Source organism: Colius striatus, chromosome 2 (genome assembly GCF_028858725.1).
Source record: "Colius striatus isolate bColStr4 chromosome 2, bColStr4.1.hap1, whole genome shotgun sequence".
NCBI lineage: Eukaryota > Metazoa > Chordata > Aves > Coliiformes > Coliidae > Colius > Colius striatus.
Genome location: NC_084760.1, coordinates 78,634,052 through 78,652,700, shown reverse-complemented (window position 1 = coordinate 78,652,700; position 18,649 = coordinate 78,634,052). Strand labels below are relative to the sequence as shown.

The window sequence follows — 18,649 nt, the reverse complement described above, 5'->3', positions numbered from 1 at the left end:
CAAGACAACATTTATTTTGCAATATCTTGTGGAGAATAGGCAAAACTGCTCATCAGATTTGCAGCCACATGGTAAGGGAGAGAATAGCCTCCTACCTCTCCTTTCAGCTCATGAACAATCTCCACAGAGAGAAGGGTATCTCGTGGCAGCTCAGTTTTCAAATCCAGCTTTGTCCAACGATCTGACTGGCGGCCGTCCCAGGTGTAGATCTGAGATTTCTGCATGTAGAAGGCAGAGTCAGCTTCAGCCAAAGTTTCATGAGGGCAGAGGTGGAGGAGAGACATCTGACTAACTGTAGAGCAGCCCTCAGAGAATCTGTTGGTCCTAGTCTATCACAGGCAGTTTCTAAGGAAAAACCTTAATCTCTACAGCAAAGGAACAAAACCACTGATTCTAATCTGCCAGTGACTTTTCATACCCTCACAAAAACTAGAAATAGAACACCTTTAAAAGAACAGTGAAGATAATTAGAGATACTAGTAGGAGCACAGGTCTCTGTGTAGGCTGCGGTTACAAAACCAGGGTTAATTAGTGTGAAAAGGAATGAAGTCAGGAGAAAGAAACTTAAAATAAATAGCAGTCTCACAGACTCCTGACGGGGATCCCTTCTGTCCTTTGAGGACAGGAAAGGATGGGATAAAACTGCAAAGCAGAATAGCAGCATTCAAAGAAACCGGCTAAACTCCTGAACTGTCCTCAGCACTTACCCCCAGCCCCAAGAGGAACTTCTGCTCACTTCCAGACACCATACAGCGGTAATCTAATACTTGACGAATCTTCTCCAGGGTGCTGGGATTCAGAGGAGTGGGTTTATAACTGAAGGTATCAATGTCTGTGCCCTACAGAGCAAAGCGTGGAAAAGACAAATTAGACACTATGCACCAAGGGGTGAGTAAATGCAACTTCTACATGAAACAGTAATCAAGGACTAGCTTCTTCATCTCTTAGTTCCTACAGGGAAAAGTTCTACTAGTATGAAAGGACTCAGAAAAAGCTTCAGGGTAAGGTCTCACCTGGATCAGCTCAAAGAACTTGGACTTGGGATCTGAAGAAGAAGGAGCAACACGAGCCTGATCAGGAATCTGAAAACAAATCCAAATTATTTATAACCAGTCACATTTGTCATGTCACATGTCACATACTTTGTCACATTTATAGGTACCTTTCTGGTTTCAATACATGACAGAACATCTGCACCCTGAAAGTCCTACTCTTGGTACTCCAGAGGTCATTAAATTTGCAAATTTAATGTAGGCATAGCAGGTATCACCAGAAACAACAGGGAACTTCCAAAAGTTTCAGGCTAAAGCTTTGGTTTCCTGCATGTTCTGATGAAACACTGTTTCACTGAAGACACACAATTAGCCTGTGAAACTGACTGCTACATCTATGGCCCCACTGCAGTCAAAAGCTCAGCCAAGATAAAGTGCAGGCTCAAAAACAAAAGCTTTTGAAGAGCTCTGCTGCTTGGGAACTAGGTTACTGAGTTCCCTCTCTATTTGATGAAATAACTCTCTACTGCAGTAAGGCAGTCTTGCTCAGTTGAACCATACACATAACCATAGAATCATAGAATGGTAGGGATTGGAAAGGACCTCTAGAGATCATCTAGTCCAACCCCACTGATAAAGCAGGTCCACCTAGATCACGTCACACAGGAATGCATCCAAGTAATTTTGGAAACTTTCAGAAAAGGAGACTCCACGCCCTCCCTGGGCAGCCTGTGCCAGCGCTCCATCACCCTCACAGTGAAATAGTTTTTCCTTATGTTTAAGCAGAACTTTTTGTGTTCCAGTTTCATTCCATCACCCCTTGTCCTGTACACTGCATACAACAGAAAAAAGCACTGCCTCAACCTCCTGACATCCACCATTTAGGTATCTGTAAATATTAATGACATCTCCCTCAATCTCCTCTTCTCCAGACTAAACAGCCCCAGTTCCCGCAGCCTTTCCTCATATGAAAGATGTTCCAGTCTCCTGATCATCTTGGTGGCCCTGCACTGGACTCTCTCCAGAAGTTCCCTGTACCTCTTGAGCTGAGGAGCCCAGAACTGGACACAGGACTCCAGATGAGGCCTCATCAGGGCAGAGGAGAGGGGGAGAAGAACCTCCCTTAACCTGCTGGCCACACTCTTCTTGAGGCATCCCAGGATGCCATTGGCCCTCTTGGCCATGAGGGCACATTGCTGGCTCATGTTTAGCTTATTATCAACCAGGACTCCCAGGTCTCTCTCTACAGAGCTGCTCTTCAGCAGTTTGACCCCCAGCCTGTACTGGTGCATGGGGTTCTTCCTCCACAGGTGCAGGACTCTGCACTTGCCCTTGTTGAACCTCATGAGGTTCCTCTCTGCCCAGCTCTCAATGGAGATTCAGAAACATACTGTTTACTTACATGAAGAGCACAGAACTGTCTCTGACTTTCCCACAAGACAATGTATGAAACCTCTGTCCACAAGGTCCTGTGTGTACTGCAGCTCCATTCATGTTTTACCAGAGCAAGGGCACCTTCTCACCTCACCATTTGACAGCTTACTTACCCCCCATAGCTGGAGACACTCCTTTCGGATTTCAGCCTGTCGTGGCTCAATCAGTGTCCTAGAGAAAGGTAGCAGATTGTTAAGATGATGAAACTTCCTCACTCTTGCAGCAGTCCATATCTCAGCTCTGTAACATTTGCATCTTTCAGCATCTAGCTTGTGAGTGACAAACATGCACTCTTCCTCAACAGGTCACACAGAAGAGGATGCTGCCTTCCCTACCCAGCCCCTGCTCATCTCCAGTCCCCATGTTAACCGTTGTCTCGTGGTCTGCCCAACTGATTAGCAGCCACCACTCCATCCCATGAAAGCCCTGTGAGGCATCAACACTTTCAAGAAGTTATGTATTGGTATTGACTTATGCTAATCTCCAAGAGGTGGGTGCATAGCCCTGTTTACAGTAGCTATGAAGACCTGCTGAAGGCCACTCAAAAACAGTGTCAAAATTAGGATTAACTTGTAGATAATTCCAGGCTACCAGACTTATTCAGCTTTACTACATTTTCTCTCTGAATGACAGCTGAACAGAAAAGTCTTGCCAGGGCAAAAGCTACACATTGCAATGGCTTTAGTTCTATGCAAGATATTCACAACATAAGCTTTAGGCCATTCTAAGTATGTAATTTAGACACTTAGAATTGCCCCTGGAAAATGAAGAGCTACAACCACATCCAGCTTAGATGGTTACTGTGGAATTGAACATACCAGCTGGGAGTTACTTTTGTAAGTAACTGCTAAGAAGTAGGCCCATTTATAGGAAATGGAAATCATGCATTGCATGGAAGCCTCCTCAACAAGGGTGATAATATAGCATCAACTTTCAGGACTCTTCTAGCTACCCATACGTTCCTGCAAATAAGGCAGAGAGACAAACTGAGCTACCTAAAAAATCTATTCACATTTGTTGCTCCAATGGCCAAGTCAAGCACCAGCTCAAACCAACACTGCATTCAGGAAGGGCAAAGCAATTCATTTATAGCAGGTTAATTCAGTCCTCACAGAAAGTCAGAGAAATGTACTCACGTGTCTTGAACAAAGGCACGAATTTTGGCCAGTGCCTTTATCTGAACTTTGCAGTGGCTGAAAGAAAGAGATAAGTTTCAGTCAGGGACCAAGATTGCTTTACTGTGCAAAACAAGAAAGAGTGCTGAGACAACAGAGGGGAGACAGTCTGATCCTCAGAGCAGTGACGGCTCACTGCCAACATGATTGAAAGTGACAGGAAGACCAATGGAAAGAACTAGGCAGTAGCCTCCTTTCTTTTCTATGCAGCACTTGGAGGTCAAACAGTTACTAACAGTACACGGCATTTCTCTCTGCACAGGGTCCCTCTGCTCTGCTAAGTCTCTCAGGGAGCAACAGCAGAGCAGAGTAGCAGCATCGACAAGCATCTCCATGAGTGGAAGAAGCTACAGCTGAAAGCCACGTCGGTTAAGCTGCTGCCAGCCAGCATCCCTCATTTCCTATGGGCACTCACTTTTCATTGGACTGGACAATGTAATCGTAGAAATCCTGGTCGCCTTTGATTACGTTCAAGGGGACAACAAGGTTGACATCCACGTCAGAGTTGCGCAGCTGGTTGAGCTTGATGTTCACCGTGAAGAGATAGTCCCGCACATCATCGATGCCCAGCTTCAGCCCTTTGCATATCACGTACCTGCACAACAAGGCACAGACATCACGTGTGGCCAGCTCCTCCATGCAGCCAACCTTCCTGCCACACTCCCCTTTTCAGGACACTCTCCCAAAGCCCGGGAATTCTTTACTCTTGGGTATCCCTCAGGAAGGTGCAATCTCACCTATCATAAAGTCATTATACGTTTTCTATGCTCTGGAAAGACTGGGAAAAAACTGTATTGAAAACCCCACAGACCTTCCTCTAGCAGTTAATCAATTCTGCTACACTTGACAGGTACAATGATAACACATGTAATATGCTCTAGCTTCACTGCTGCTGTAGTTGCTTCATGCAAAACAAAACTTATTGCATACTCAGTTCCACTGCTTTATCCCCAGAAGGGTAAATATCTTGTCAAACCATAACTGGCTAAATATCTAAAATGTTTCCTCCAGTGAGACTCTTGCCACTTGAGGCAGATCACCGATCTTCCACTAGACTTACCCAAATTAATCCACCACTATATTTAGAGGACAGGGTTTCTTTAGTAGTCTCCTACGCTCAAGAATCTCACCTTTCCGAATTAGCAGGGCGGCTTGTTACAGGTTTAAAGATGCACACTCGCTCAAAGCAGCAATACAGCAGATAAATAAGTCCCACGCTGAATGGAGTAAACAGGTCAAAGGTTTTGCAGACAAAATGTCCCCCTGGAAAAAAGAGAGGAAGTACATCAACACCAGGAGATTATAAGCTAGCAATGAGACACCAGGCACTCCAATAACCTTCTCTCTGGAGAAGTGGTAAGAGTGTATCTGTACACCTGAATAGCATCTAAAAACATATTCATGAAGTGGGTCAACAGAGCTCCATGAAACACCTTCCCAGCAGCAAAGAGATAAAGCATTTCCCTGACCAGGATCAAATCAGTATGCATGCTGTCTCATTACCAAACTTCTATCCACTCCCCATCCTCCTCTTCCAAGTCCAAACTGTGCCCTATGGCATGACAGCAGAAGAGAAGATTCAAAATGTGCAACAAGAAACCTCATGCTGGAGGAGAAAACTAATGAACGCTACCTAAAACAGAATAACTCACCATCTAGAAAGAAAAGAGTCTATGTTGCCTCCTGCTGTCAAACAAGATTCACAATTTGCCCAAGCAAAAAGCAGTCAGTCTTACAGAGCTATTACCTATCCAGGCAGAAAAGACAAAGAAAGTTGCTCCTTACATCATATCAGATTTGAGACTACTGCTAAGGAGATCATTGCTTCAGGTACTTCTAAACATAGGGCACAAGATAAAAGCACGTATTACGTTATTATTTATCTTCTGCATCAGTGCCAAATGTTAACTACACTTAGCGGAAGAAAGGAACCATCAAAACCAGAGAAAGCTGTAACGTCCATCATTCAGCAACAACACGCAGCTAAGCCCATGTGAGACATCACCTTTTTCTGGTCACAGAGATTGCAGATTTAAAGGAGAAAAGCCACAAGTTAGAGGAAAGAATGAACTGGATAAACCCCACTCTCTGTTCCAACCAGCTGGACAGAATATTCAGGATGCAGTTGGTCCAGCTTGTGCCATAAAACTCAGATACACTGCCTAGTTACCACACTAGTGACCCAAGACAGCTACATAATGCAGCACACTGTAAGAGGTTTAATCTAATATATTTTACTTCATGCTTTTAATTAAAAGTAAAATGAAGATAGATAATCTTACTTTTCTGCCCTAGTTCTCTTAGTTTTGTGACAACTCCGTTTTGTGCAACTTAGCCTCACTACAGAGCAGAGTTTGTGGCATGTTAATAAAACTGTACAGTGTCCTTCTGCAATGTCACCCACACCTTAGAAAAGGAGGAAGAAGATTAATAGATAAAACATACCTGTCCGGACAACAGACAGTGCTGTAAGGAACTGGCAAAGCATGAGCTGTTTGCTTAGGATTTCTTGCAGATTCTCCTGACCCTCCACTGAGAAACCCTGAAAAGCAGAGAGCATACGATCAGCATCTCCACAAATCTTTTGGTATAGGTAAATCATGGAATCATGGTAATTTGTTTCCTTAAGATAAAAAAAAAGACTGCCACCAGCACTTTTAATGGCAGACCTGGAAGAATTTCACATTGTAACTACAGACACATGTCAAATATCCTACTCCATAAAGACTGAGGTGTCTGTTTCGGTCATTAGTGCAGGAAGAAAAAGAAATGAACCAACCCCATCAGCCATTAAGAAATGCACTCCCTTGTGATCAGTATTGTCCAAAACAAAATTACGGAAAGCAGTAATGTTCTCTGGGCGAGTGATGTCTCCATCTCCATCAATCCCTCCCTCTCCTAAAGGGAAAAGAGGAGACAATTACTAACATGTTTACAAGCACAGACAAAATATCAGCATGTGCAGGTGATCTGCTGTATTCAATCAACACATAATCAGAAATTACACCGGCCTTGATAGGCAAATAAGCATTAACACGTTCCCTTGTTCACTGCCATAGGTGCTCATTAGTTTAGGAAAATTACTCATATTGTGTGGTCAGGGACAAACAAAGCCACATAATAACTGTGTTCAAATGATGAGTTGTACATTAGCCTCACCAAAAGACAAATCATTCACTGCCCTCCTCTGAGAGCTGACTACCAGACAACACAATATTCTCATCCAAGTAGGAATGGCACATAGCTGAATCTATTAAAAATGTAACGTTCAATCTCATTGCACAGCTCACCTGTTAGTAACAAGTGTTTATAGGCAAGGCAAAATTATTTACATTGTGCAATAGCAACCTCCTACTAAGGACTCAAATAATTCAAAAGAAACACAATACAATTTCCAAACACAACGTAACGTGGAATTTAAAAAGCAACCCTTCAAAAAAACCTTGCAAACAACTTTACAGCAGGAGTAGGAAGAGGGAAATAGGGTTTGTGTATAAATGTTCATACAGTTTTCCCATATGGTTAAAGAAAGGTACATTGCCCTCCAGGTTGGCGTTTTAGAAAGATGATCTAAGGTGTATTCTGGAGCTCACCAATTCTAACTTTGAAGAAGCCTGAACTTCTATTTGATATTAACCCCTATAAATCTTCTACCACTACAGCTTCTATTAACTGAACCAAAGAACTAGAAAGCAGCAGAGATCAGGATGCATGATAGTGCTTTGATAGCTCAGTTACCCATCAATCACCCTGTCAGTAAGTGAGGTGACACTGGAATTTGTTACTGTTCCTCACAACACAAATATCACAGCAGTCTACTTCCTTCCCATCACTAGAAGAGAGTTTGTACACATCTCACTAGACTTTATAGGGTAATAGACAGAAACAGACACAGAAAATGCATCAAAATCATGGCACTATTAATTTCTCTAGGTATCTCCTCTCCAGAAGAACACCATCTTGCAGTGAGTTATGAAGATCCAAATGCTGCAACTGTTAGAGCAATATGCTTATCTGCCTTGCTGCCCTGGCCATGAACCTTCTCTTTAACAGATGTAATCCTGAAGTGCTAACCATTCCCTAGGAGTTCACGATCAGGTGTCAAAAGTGGCAGGCAATCAGCAAGTCAGAGTGCCGGAGGGAAAAAAACCCAACAAAACAACACAAGGGAAAAGCAAACTCTCTTCTCTACAAGAAAGTCACATTCGAATTTCCTAATAAGAAGCAGAAATACTAGCAATTCTTGTATTTCCCTTCCTGTTCCTAGAGGCTATGCAGATAGAGGGATCAAACATCAGCAAGCTTAACAAGTTGCCATCAAGGTGAGATGCAGCAATTTTCTGCGTACATCTGCTTAGTCTGTCTCTCAAAGCAATGTAAAACATGTCAGCCTGAACCTCTTTGGACTAAGAAGGTCACTGAATCACAGTGATTCAGATATAGCCTCTAGCCCAAACCTCTTTTCTTTATCTTTCTGAAGAATCCACAATCAATCATGAAAGCAGAGATAGGAACGTCTGACACAGAAACATACTGCCAGTCAGGCAAGTAAGGTTCCTATCTCTGGGTCTGCTAATAGACCTCTGGGCAAGTCACGGGGCTGGAGAACCTACCCTGTGAGGACAGGCTGAGAGCTGAGGTTGTTTAGCCTAGAGAAAGCTCCAGGGAGACCTTATAGCAGCCTCTGAATACCTAAAAGGGGCCTACAGGAAAGACTGGGAAAGACTTCCTATCAGGGAGTGTAGCGGCAGGATGAGAAGGTAACTGTTTAGATAGATTTAAGATCAGATCTTGGGAAGTTTTTCACTGTGAGGGTGGTGAGGTACTGGAACAAGTTGCCCAGAGAGGCTGTGGATGCCCCATCCCTGGAAGTATTCTGTGATTCTGTGTGACAAGCTGGACAGGGCTTCGAGCAATCTGGTCTAGTGGAAGGTGTCCCTGCCCATGGCAGGGGGGTTAGACTAGATCTTTAAGATCCCTTCCAATCCAAACCATTCTATGATTCTACGGTAAGTTATCTCACTCACTGTTATTTTAGGGCAACATCAGTGAAGTGGGAAAAATATTGTCAAGCCACCTTAAAGCACTCTACAACTTTCTGACAAACAAAGCACTCGAGTATCAACTATCACGATGGGATACGCATCCCTACGGTAGACTGGATGTGATTCGATACAGAGCTCACCAACCTCAACCCCTTTTCTCAGATGACAGCCCTCTTCTACCTTGCAAAATGGTTCCCTATAAACAGGCTTCTCTTAGATCTCCATGCTGGTATCAACACCAGCCCCCGCTCCTGATACAGGGACTGCAGCAAAAGCATCAGTTAATACTCACACATGTACTACATACCATAATAAGGTTCAAAGAGCTCACTGGAAGCAGAATAGAAGTCCTCTAGTTTAAAGTCATTTGGTCCTTTCAAGGTCATGCCAAATCCTTTCGCATGCCACTTCCGCCTCCACAAGACATACTCAGAGAAGCCACCGGGACCAGCACACACATCAGCAAAGTAGAGCAGTTCTGCATCTCGCTCCTTTAACAAAGGCGTCTGCAAAAGGAAACTGAGGGAATTCTACTGACCCAGTAACAGCTCCCATCAGTCAAAACCAGATGTACTACTCAGAGAAGTCTCTTTCAAACCCATGTTCTCCCCACTAGAATCCTAAGGATTCTCCTTTGTCCCCCTTCTCCATTCTCTGAGGAAGAACAGCTACTTGGAAGTTAAATAGAGGCCCTCACCCCATCGAAGCCCTTAGGGTTTGTAAACATGTAGTCAAAGACATGGTCCATATTTGCCATCTTCATTGCAGCCCTGTGAATACATCAATAGGGACCTATTAAGTTTCAACCTTGTCTCCCAAGGCTGAAAGTGGACATAAATGGGAAAGGGGCTACACTACCACAAGTTCTGCAAACCTGTTCAGGAAGAAAACTCCACGGATCATCTCATAGGGGTTGGACCTTGTTCGGGCTCGACGCATTTCTTCTCCATCCAACTCATCAAATACACTCTGCACAAACAGGAACAAAATTGAGCTGGACCTGGCACAGGCTTGAGGGATAGGTGGGCATGAGTAGGTGTAGTAGGCATTCCTCATGCTCCTCTCTCCTTACATAGCAAACTCTGTGTAGGGTTTGGTTTACCAACACATAGTGGTTATCCATCACACAATGATATTCATTTCTCTTCTAAGCCAGCCCAGTTCTTAAGTAAATTTAGTGACAGTGAAAAATTCTGTACTGATAACTCCAAAGCCTGGTAACGTAGTTACTCATCTCAAAAGCAGTCCCAGCCTAAAGTAATTCGCTCACACATATACACACACTCTACTGCAATTTACAAGGGCATGAGACAATGTAGGAGGGAAGATGCAACACACAAGGGAAGAAAAGGAGTTTATTTCCTCAGCTTATTCAAGTCTTCAGCCTTTCAGTCGGACTAAAAAAGGGAGACTGCTTTCATTCATTTCTTTGAAAGCTGAGATGCAATATAGGTTGCTGCACAGAGTAACAACCAGGATGCCAGGTCATACCAGTGGCAGAGGTAAAACAGGACATTCTGAGCTCCTGCTGATCACCAAACTAAACTACTCAATCCCCTTTAATTACTTATTTCACATGCTTCCCAAAACCTTCAGTTCCTCTCTAAAGAAAGGGACTCACCTTGCATTGCAGGACATTACGTAAAAGCTCCTCGTTACAGAACTCTGTTTCATCTTCAATCACCATCTTCCTCTGCAAACAGGACAAGAACACAGATAACAATCAGCAAATGTGTTATCAGTCATTTCAGACTGCAACAGGTACCAGTAATGGATGAAGACTGCCAACCACATACTAGGCTGTTATTAGCAATAATCTAAGGAATGATTCCCCTGTTAGGCATCTTGAGACCACATGTGGAATGCAGCATCCAGTTTAGCACTCCCCGGTACAAGACGGACATACTGGAGCAAGCCCAGAAAAAGGGCTACCAAGATGACAAAGGTGCAGAAGCACCTGATGTACAAGGAGATCTCACTGCTGCCTACAAGTATCTAACGTCAGGAAATAGGAAAGACTGATTGAGACTCTTAGAGATGGACAGCAATGGGACAAGAAACAATGGGCATTTGCTACGAAACAAAAATATGCCAGTTAGCCATACTGAATTTTTCTTTTGGCAACTGAGTTGTCAAACGTTGCAACAGAGGTACAAACAGGCTGTGAAATTTCCATCCTTGGAGATACTCAAAACTCAACTAAACAAGGCCTTCAGCAACTTCCTTTAGGCAGGAAGCTGCACTAGCAATCCCCAGAGGTTCCCTCCAGTTTAGGTTATTCTCCAACTCTTTGATAAGGCAATTGTTTCAGGCCAAGTAGTCCTGTGTCATCTTAGGCTGGTAAGTACCAAAATCTGAAAAATTACCTTCCCCACAGTCATCCACTCCTTCAGCTCCTGGGTGTCAGGGATTTCTGTGGTACACTCAAGGCACCAGTCCACCTCCTCGTAGGCACTGGGCTGAAAAGACAAGACACAAGAAGAGCCAAAACCATTTTGTTAGCAAAATACAACTACTCATTCCTTCTCAACAGCTTACCTCCCAGTTCTAATGTTAAGGTTATACCATAACTTGAGGGGCAACCATAGTTTTTGTCTCCCAGTTTGAAATAGTTTAGATTTGCCTGGATGCATTTTTTTTTTAAAGAATAAAAAAATTCCCAAAACACACCTCAAAAACCCTCCACCACAAAAACCCCCACACCTCTTTCCTCTCATTAAAGCTTGATAAAAAATCAAGACTGAGCAAAAGCCTAGTAGTCTCATTTTAAAGACGCTGTGAAAGAGAAAGTTGTCAAAACACCCACACTTCCTGATGGTGCTTTGCACATTCCATCCCCAGTTCCTTCTGAAAAGCTCCCTCATTCCACAACTTCATTCACACCTTGAACAACTCTTATAATCTTGGGAAGGAACTGTTTTAGCAGTTAAGATCAAAATGATGCCACTCATCCACAAAGGGAGGCTGCTACCATCTACTGACCTTCTTGTATTTGTTACAGTAATATCATCCACAAAGGTTAATCGTACATAACACTTAACTGCTGTGAGCTGTAGAAACACACTGGAAAATGAGACCTCAACCAGTAAGCATACACAGCAGGTCTCCAACTCCTGCCTCTTAAGGAATACCATCTGATACTATTTTCAATTGCTGAAAACAAAGAATGGAGAGCAAAGTACCATCCACAACTTGGCAAGCACTGCTGCCCTTGACTAACAGTGTCAGCTTACCCCACAGCTTCTGGCTGTAACCTTCTGGCTTAGGCTAAGTAGTAACCCTCTGGCTAACTCTACAGTGTCAGATCTCTAGGATTCGGTGCTGCAGTTTGGTTGGTTGGGTTTTTTTTTTTAATACAAACATACAGCACTTATTTTGCACCAAATCATATCAAACTTGGGCTTTACTTTCACAGCAATACCTATTCCTATTCCACATTTTTATTCCCTGTTGAAGAGCTTGACAAGACCCAGCAATAGAAAATCTGAGCATTTTACCTGGGACTATTAAAGGCACATAGAATTTTGGGGGTGTTTTTAAAATCACCTATACAGGCAGGAAAAATTACATGTAAAATAAAAATGGTAAACCCAAAAGAGTTTGATAACAAATTTCAATCACATTCACTACTGCAAACTCAGAAACAAATACTACAGGCCACAGCAACAATCCATCTGAAACCAATTTTGTGTGAGAGCCTGAATACCTGTGACAGAAAACCACTTCTGCCACATGGTTCTGGGACAAAGCAAGGTCTGGGTCTACCCAGCAAATAGCCTTAATGGTAACCATCAAACAACACTTAAAAAGCATTCCCAGAGGGGAAATTCTGAACACAGCCACACAACAGGGATTCAACAATGGAAGTACTTACCTCTGGCTCATCCTGCCAATCAATATTGAGCTCCCCATCAAATCCTTTGAGGGTCAGCCCAAAGCCTCTCCGTCCCTTCTGATTGGAGGCCTCTACAATATCCTTCCTGCCTTGGCCGTATTTTCCCAGACCTTCTCCTTCCCGGAAGCCCATCTTGGCCTATAAAGAAAGCAAAGGGAGCACACTGAGTGAAGCAAGTGGGCTCGAGTTTATGTGCTACTACTGAGGTCAAAGGTTAACAGGGAAAATGGCACACCACCCTGAAGCAACTTGAAGGCATCAAGCATTTTTAATCCCAGTTGGGGCTTTTGGGCCTTAACAGTGAGTTTACTTCGCTGAGGAAGGACACAAAAAACATTAGATCTGAAGAATGATCTTTGAAACAGAAGCAAATCACAAAAGGTTTGGTAATGCAGGAACAGCCTGCTCAGAGGGAGAAGCAGTGAAGAGCCTGGAGCCATTCATAATAGTGCTCAGTAAGCACAGAAGGTTCATAAAACAAAAGATACTGGCACAAGAAAAAAAAATCATGTTGTGATGATATTCTTTGTTGTGAACACGCACCCACATACATCTCAAGCATCAGTTAAAACTTCACCTAAAATTCAGAGGAGGAATGCAGGACAAATTGGTCCTGAAACACATTCTCATCTCTTAGGTTAAAAGAAATATATTCATTAACTGATAGCTTTTCTATATACTCCTTCACAGGAGAACCAACAAAAACATTGTTTATTACCAATCTGTGTGAGAAACAACATAAGAACATCTGATCGGTTTTACACAAAGGTACAGAGTGTTTTTTCATTGTTTTTGCTACCTGGCTCTGAACCAGACCTTGAAATATGTACACCAAATGTGACAGCCACCAAGCCTGTTTTACAGGAGAGAATTTGGAACATCTACTTATTGAGGACTATTTTCCTTTACTTACCTAACACTAAAAAAAAAATCACTCAACATGACTGGACATCACATCAATCTTTATATTCAAATTTATGAGGCCTTACAAACAAAAGCTTCTCAAATTCTGTGATTCTGTGAATTCAGTAGTAAAAGCTCCTGTATTCAGTGGCAACTGAAAGCACACATCCTAACTGGCTCAGGAGAGAGCTCTCCAAGTGGAAGATGGTCTTGTGCTGGAATCAGTAAGCTGCAGCCCAGCGCCAAAAATGCACGTGGGCAAATTCTCAATGATCAGCAACAGGATTCAGCTACAGAGATGCATAATCAGCAACTCACAACCTCTGGATCCCATTGAGTTTTGAATTCAGCAAGAACTGAAGGTTCTTTTTTCATGCAGAGGTATGATCCTGCTGGTCAGCAGTGTTCCACCTCCTGGAGAGGGAGCATCTCCCTGTTCCCACACCTAACCGCAGCTAGCACTTCCCAGCTTCTAGCAGAAGATTGAATTTCTAATGTGGCAAAGGCAGGCACAAGCTGGCCCACCAGCACAGAAAGTTTGCATCAGGAAAGAAGTGTAACAGCACTCACTGAGAGTCCTCTCTACGTTCTACTGTTACCTCTAAACTCAGGAGCAAGTTGTCGAACTTGGGACTACTACGAGACTAAGACAGCCAACCATTTTCTTAGAACTTCCAGAAAGTACCTTCCTCTCCACACCAACACTGTGCAATGAAAGGTCTGGCAAACACCTTCAAAGTTTAGTTGTCACAGTTGCTATTGCTCACAACTCCCTGCCTTTCCAAGAAATTTATGGCTCTACATAAAGCAGAGTGGCACTACTTGAAAGAAAGGAAACCAAACCCCAGCTTAATAATTAAGGTAATAATTCTACAAGAGTATGTCAGCCAGCCTCCAAGACCAAACAAATCAATGTCAACCACATAACATGTTAAGGCCTTTCTTACAAGGCATTAATTCAAGCATTGCAAAATAACACACAGTAAATTCTCACTTTCTTTTTTTCAAGCTCAGTAAGTTGCCTGACCCAGAGATCCTTCCCTCCACGTTCGTTTCCCTGCTCCCAGGCTTTAAATATGAATCAAACTTCTGTTTTAATAGATCCACTTCAACCAAGCTCTCCTGCCTCCTCCAATCGCTCAGTACCTGGCTCAAAGAAGCAGAGAAGCCTGCTTACAAGGAGGATCAGATTCAAAATCTCTCAAAACAGACTGCTCTTTTCACTTTTCCCTCCTTGGTGCAAAACTACTTTGACCTACCATGAGCTTTTGGGAGACACTGTTATACATTGAGTAGCGAGATGAAGTACCCTCCACAAGAGAGTCTTGTTTGAACTCATTGCTGAAGACTGGTCTTTTTTCATCACTCTCACTGTCAGACCCACTGCTGCTACTAGAAGACTCTGAAAAAAATAAAAAGAAGTGAGAAAAGTGAGTATGAGTAGAAGTTGGAAGAAAGACATCTCAGAATGCTGCAGAAAGTATGTAGGTGAAGTACAAAATACCTCCTGGGACTAACCTGATTATCTGCCCCTTTGTCCCAGGGACCAACACAATCCCTCTGAGTCAATCAATTCCAGGCCCCAGAACAAGGCCCCGTTACAGTAGCAGAGCAAACCCCAGCACGACCATGACAGTACACTGTGGTGTGCCTGACTTTTGCAACGAGGAGCTGAGAAAGTCCCCAGAGATGCATCTCAGGAATAATGACCATTACTGACACCTTGATAAAACATACTGGATGTTCTTCAATTTCCTACCTGACTATAGGTATCACTAACTTAACCAAAAATCCACACTAAGTACACAGGCATCTACCAATGGTCAACACTGTAGAAAGAAGAGAGAGTTGAATCCCTCAGTCCCCTTATTAAACTTCAGTTTAACTCCACTAAACACAGATTATCTCTCTCCCAACTCACAAATCTGTATTTTCCTATCACAGAAAACTAAGTATTAGTGAAGTATCAGGAGAGAACTTGAGAATTAGTAAAGAAAGCCCATTAAAAGAAAGTGAAGTGAAAATGAAAGGCACCACAGTAAAACGTACAACTGCAGTTACAACCCTTCAACATGTGCTCAATCCTTGCTGCTGAACTATCAGCTTTCAAGATTCAGGACTTGTGTCCCCAGATAACTGCTATGCTAGAGTTTTACAGTATCAACCTCTGAGGCTTCCAGTTTGAGACATGGAAGGCTATGATTTAACTTGTGTTTCCAATATTATACACCCATCTCAATCTTCAAATGTTGGTCGCACAAGCTACATTTCTATTTCCCCCCAACAGAGTTCATAGATATGAACAGGATCACAAAGGACTTCTGTTTTAGAGTCAGTTACTGCTTTCTTCTTCCCTGATATACAGCTTCAATTAATTTTGCTGCCTGCTTTTGAGCTGTGTCTTATTTTCCAGAGCCTCATGATGTCCCTCAAACACAATACCCACTATATAAACCTCAAGGAAATCCCTTCACAACTCTTCTTGCTTTTAACATTTATTATGAGATCAGATCTCAAAATCACACCTCTCCCTCAACCTTCTTTCATTCATGGGAAACCACAACAAGTGAAACAGACTACTAAATCCTAACTCTATCCAAAAAGATGTCCTTGAACTATATCAACTTGTTTCTTAAACAATAAGGCTCACAGCCTGTTTTGACCCATGTATGAACTCACTCATCAAAAGGAGAAAATAAAAATTAAAAGTAGTGAAATAGTGCTTTGAAGTTCTTAGCTCATCCCTGAGTGCACACAGCACTCCCTGCCCCAGCTCTCACACCCTGCAGCTCTAACCTCCTCACTCACCTCCAGCCTCGACAGACACACACACACCATAGCCTGTCACTACCACTACTCCCAAACCCAAGGTGGGCCACTCATCTGCTATACACATGCCTTCCGTTTTCATAAGATGAAGGCCTCAGGTGAAGGTTCAGGCCCTTTCTCACTAACACTACATGACCAGAGAAAATCCTAAGACTTGGAAGTAGCAGGCATGAGGCAACCTGAAGTACCATTTAAAGCACTCTGCAACAGCTATACCAATTGTGTAGGGCACTTGCCTCATCTTTGGTACATCCCTAGCTCCACGTAGAAAACCACACTCCAACTTGGAAAAAGTAGGCAATGTATTTCTTTAACTCTGGAACAGTCCTTCTCTCAGAAACCAAACACCTGGGAGCTCTCACAACTCCCCCATGCCCCCAAAATCACAATGAGTCAGCAAAAGATATGTTGCTACAATGGAGGAGTCCCAATTAACTTATCATTTTTATTCATCTCAGTTTCTTCCATCTGCAAAAATGTCCCGATTACTGTGCTTTTTATCATTTTTTAAACAGTGAGGGACTATGATGCCTCTTTACAGCACAACACTCACAACCCCTCACTACTAAAAGTTCCAAAAAATGAAATAACCACAGAGACTGAAAAGATGAATGCTACTTGCAAGAATCTTTATGACTTTAGACCACACACTCATCATCTACCTCAAGTTCTATTTTCTACATCTGAATTCATATAATTCCCAGACTCGTTTACGTGAGCTTTATTCAAAAAATTCACACCAATCCAAGGCTGTAAACAGAAATAAAACAGTTTTTCTCCTAAACAGAGAGCATGCCCTTGAAGTTTAGGCTATCAGTTAGGATTTAGGAGATGTGCGTTCAGTTCCTAGTTATTGTTTAGATCCCCTGCAGCAGCATACACCTTATCTCCAACCTTACCTCGCGTCGTGTGATTACTAAATTGAGTTTCATCATCTGAAGTAGAACTGAGGGTTAATCCCAAGTCTTCTATCCTCCTCTTCTGCTTCTTTTGGGGGCTGTTAAATTCAGTTTCCGTCCTTCTCTTCATTTTTGCTGAAAGAAAATGATTGCACTCAGTAAACATAAAGCAAATTAACTTTCTCCTGCATGCTGAGGGGTAAGGTGCAGCAGTGTGCAGGTAGAGACTGCGTTATGGACTATTCAGTATTTTGTTTTTCAACCTGAGTGTGCTTTAGGTAAAGGCATTGGCTTCTTTTGAACCTATCTTTTTTTTTTAATAGCTATCCTAACCAAACAAACATGAAATCTAAGCAGAAGCAGTCCTGTTGCTGATGACTTGAATTTCAAATCATTTCAACAACCTACTTAGCGTTAAACACTAGTAGATGAAGACAACCAAGACATCCACACTTAGATCAATGTACTACAGTTGGTTACTACTACTGAAAGACTCATTTCATCCAAACACACACACAAAAAGATTAAGTAAGATCAATCTACTATTTCTACATGAAAGGGGGAAACAGTTTCTCACAGGAGACCTGGAACACCTCTGACTTCACCTCTGCAAATGCTAAGTAATAGAGGAGCTTTCCTACATGTCCTGTAGCAGAACTTCATTAAATACATATGCTCGGGTTTGGGGGTGTTTGTGTTTTTCACCAGGACTCACTGGCAGGTTACCAAGCTTCTGAACGTGGCTGATAAATTTTGCCCAGACCCAGAGAAAGGACTAACACTTAAGGCCTGCAGAGGACAAGAACAAAGGAACAGGAGAGTAGATGAAAATCAAAAGTTACAGATACTTGGAGTACTATCTAAACCTCCTTGCTATTGATAAAAAGCAATAAACGCCTATTCCTACAAAGGAATGCTGGGCTAGAGGAGCTGCCCCAGCCCACTGAATTGAACTCTCCGTTATCACGTTTACTTCCCCAAACACATAAACGGCAGCTTAAGATCAGTTCCTTTATTAGTATCCACGAGTGTGACCACTAAGTCATCTCCCAGTTTCAGTTCGGCATGGCTAAGAAGTCTTTTCCCTTCCCTCAGAAGTTCATTTACAGCCAACTCACGTTTATCTGCTCTTGTACCAATTTAAGGTTGTTGGTTTGAGAGGGTTTCCCCCCCCCCCCCCCGCTTGCTTATCTCTAACAGACTACGAGCAATTTTTTTTTCCTGTAGCATTTTCTTACTAGCGTAGCACTCTGTTACTCCACCACTGCTCGCTTCCTCTCCAGCTTTCCACCCTCGCGACCCTACCAAGGGTCTCTTGCGGCAGGAAAAGAGATGCGCTACAGCAAGCCCCGCCGCGTTAGCCACCCGTGAGGCGGAACCCGGGCCCTCCGGAATCCGTCCCGCGACACGGTCCGCCAGGGCCGCCGTGCGCCGCGCTCCGCGGCCGCGCAGCACCCCTCCGCCCGGCGCTGGCCGA

General features: G+C 43.1%; 1 protein-coding gene across 2 annotated transcripts in view; it reads right to left on the bottom strand.

Moving 5' to 3' along the window:
• The window catches only part of CMTR1 (cap methyltransferase 1), a 28,021-nt gene that overhangs the window by 9,009 nt on the left and 363 nt on the right, over window positions 1–18,649 (bottom strand). For both annotated transcript variants that reach the window (XM_061991255.1, XM_061991256.1), the window contains exons 2-18: window positions 17,173–17,307; window positions 14,704–14,846; window positions 12,521–12,679; window positions 11,013–11,105; window positions 10,268–10,339; window positions 9,521–9,615; window positions 9,344–9,416; window positions 8,954–9,152; window positions 6,381–6,499; window positions 6,047–6,143; window positions 4,732–4,864; window positions 4,017–4,196; window positions 3,563–3,619; window positions 2,540–2,597; window positions 1,014–1,082; window positions 708–839; window positions 96–218 (exon numbers count right to left, since the gene is read on the bottom strand). In XM_061991255.1, the coding sequence (XP_061847239.1) occupies window positions 96–218; window positions 708–839; window positions 1,014–1,082; window positions 2,540–2,597; window positions 3,563–3,619; window positions 4,017–4,196; window positions 4,732–4,864; window positions 6,047–6,143; window positions 6,381–6,499; window positions 8,954–9,152; window positions 9,344–9,416; window positions 9,521–9,615; window positions 10,268–10,339; window positions 11,013–11,105; window positions 12,521–12,679; window positions 14,704–14,846; window positions 17,173–17,302 (1,932 nt within the window). In that variant the 5' untranslated portion in view covers window positions 17,303–17,307. The remainder of the gene's footprint in view (window positions 1–95; window positions 219–707; window positions 840–1,013; window positions 1,083–2,539; window positions 2,598–3,562; window positions 3,620–4,016; window positions 4,197–4,731; window positions 4,865–6,046; window positions 6,144–6,380; window positions 6,500–8,953; window positions 9,153–9,343; window positions 9,417–9,520; window positions 9,616–10,267; window positions 10,340–11,012; window positions 11,106–12,520; window positions 12,680–14,703; window positions 14,847–17,172; window positions 17,308–18,649) is intronic.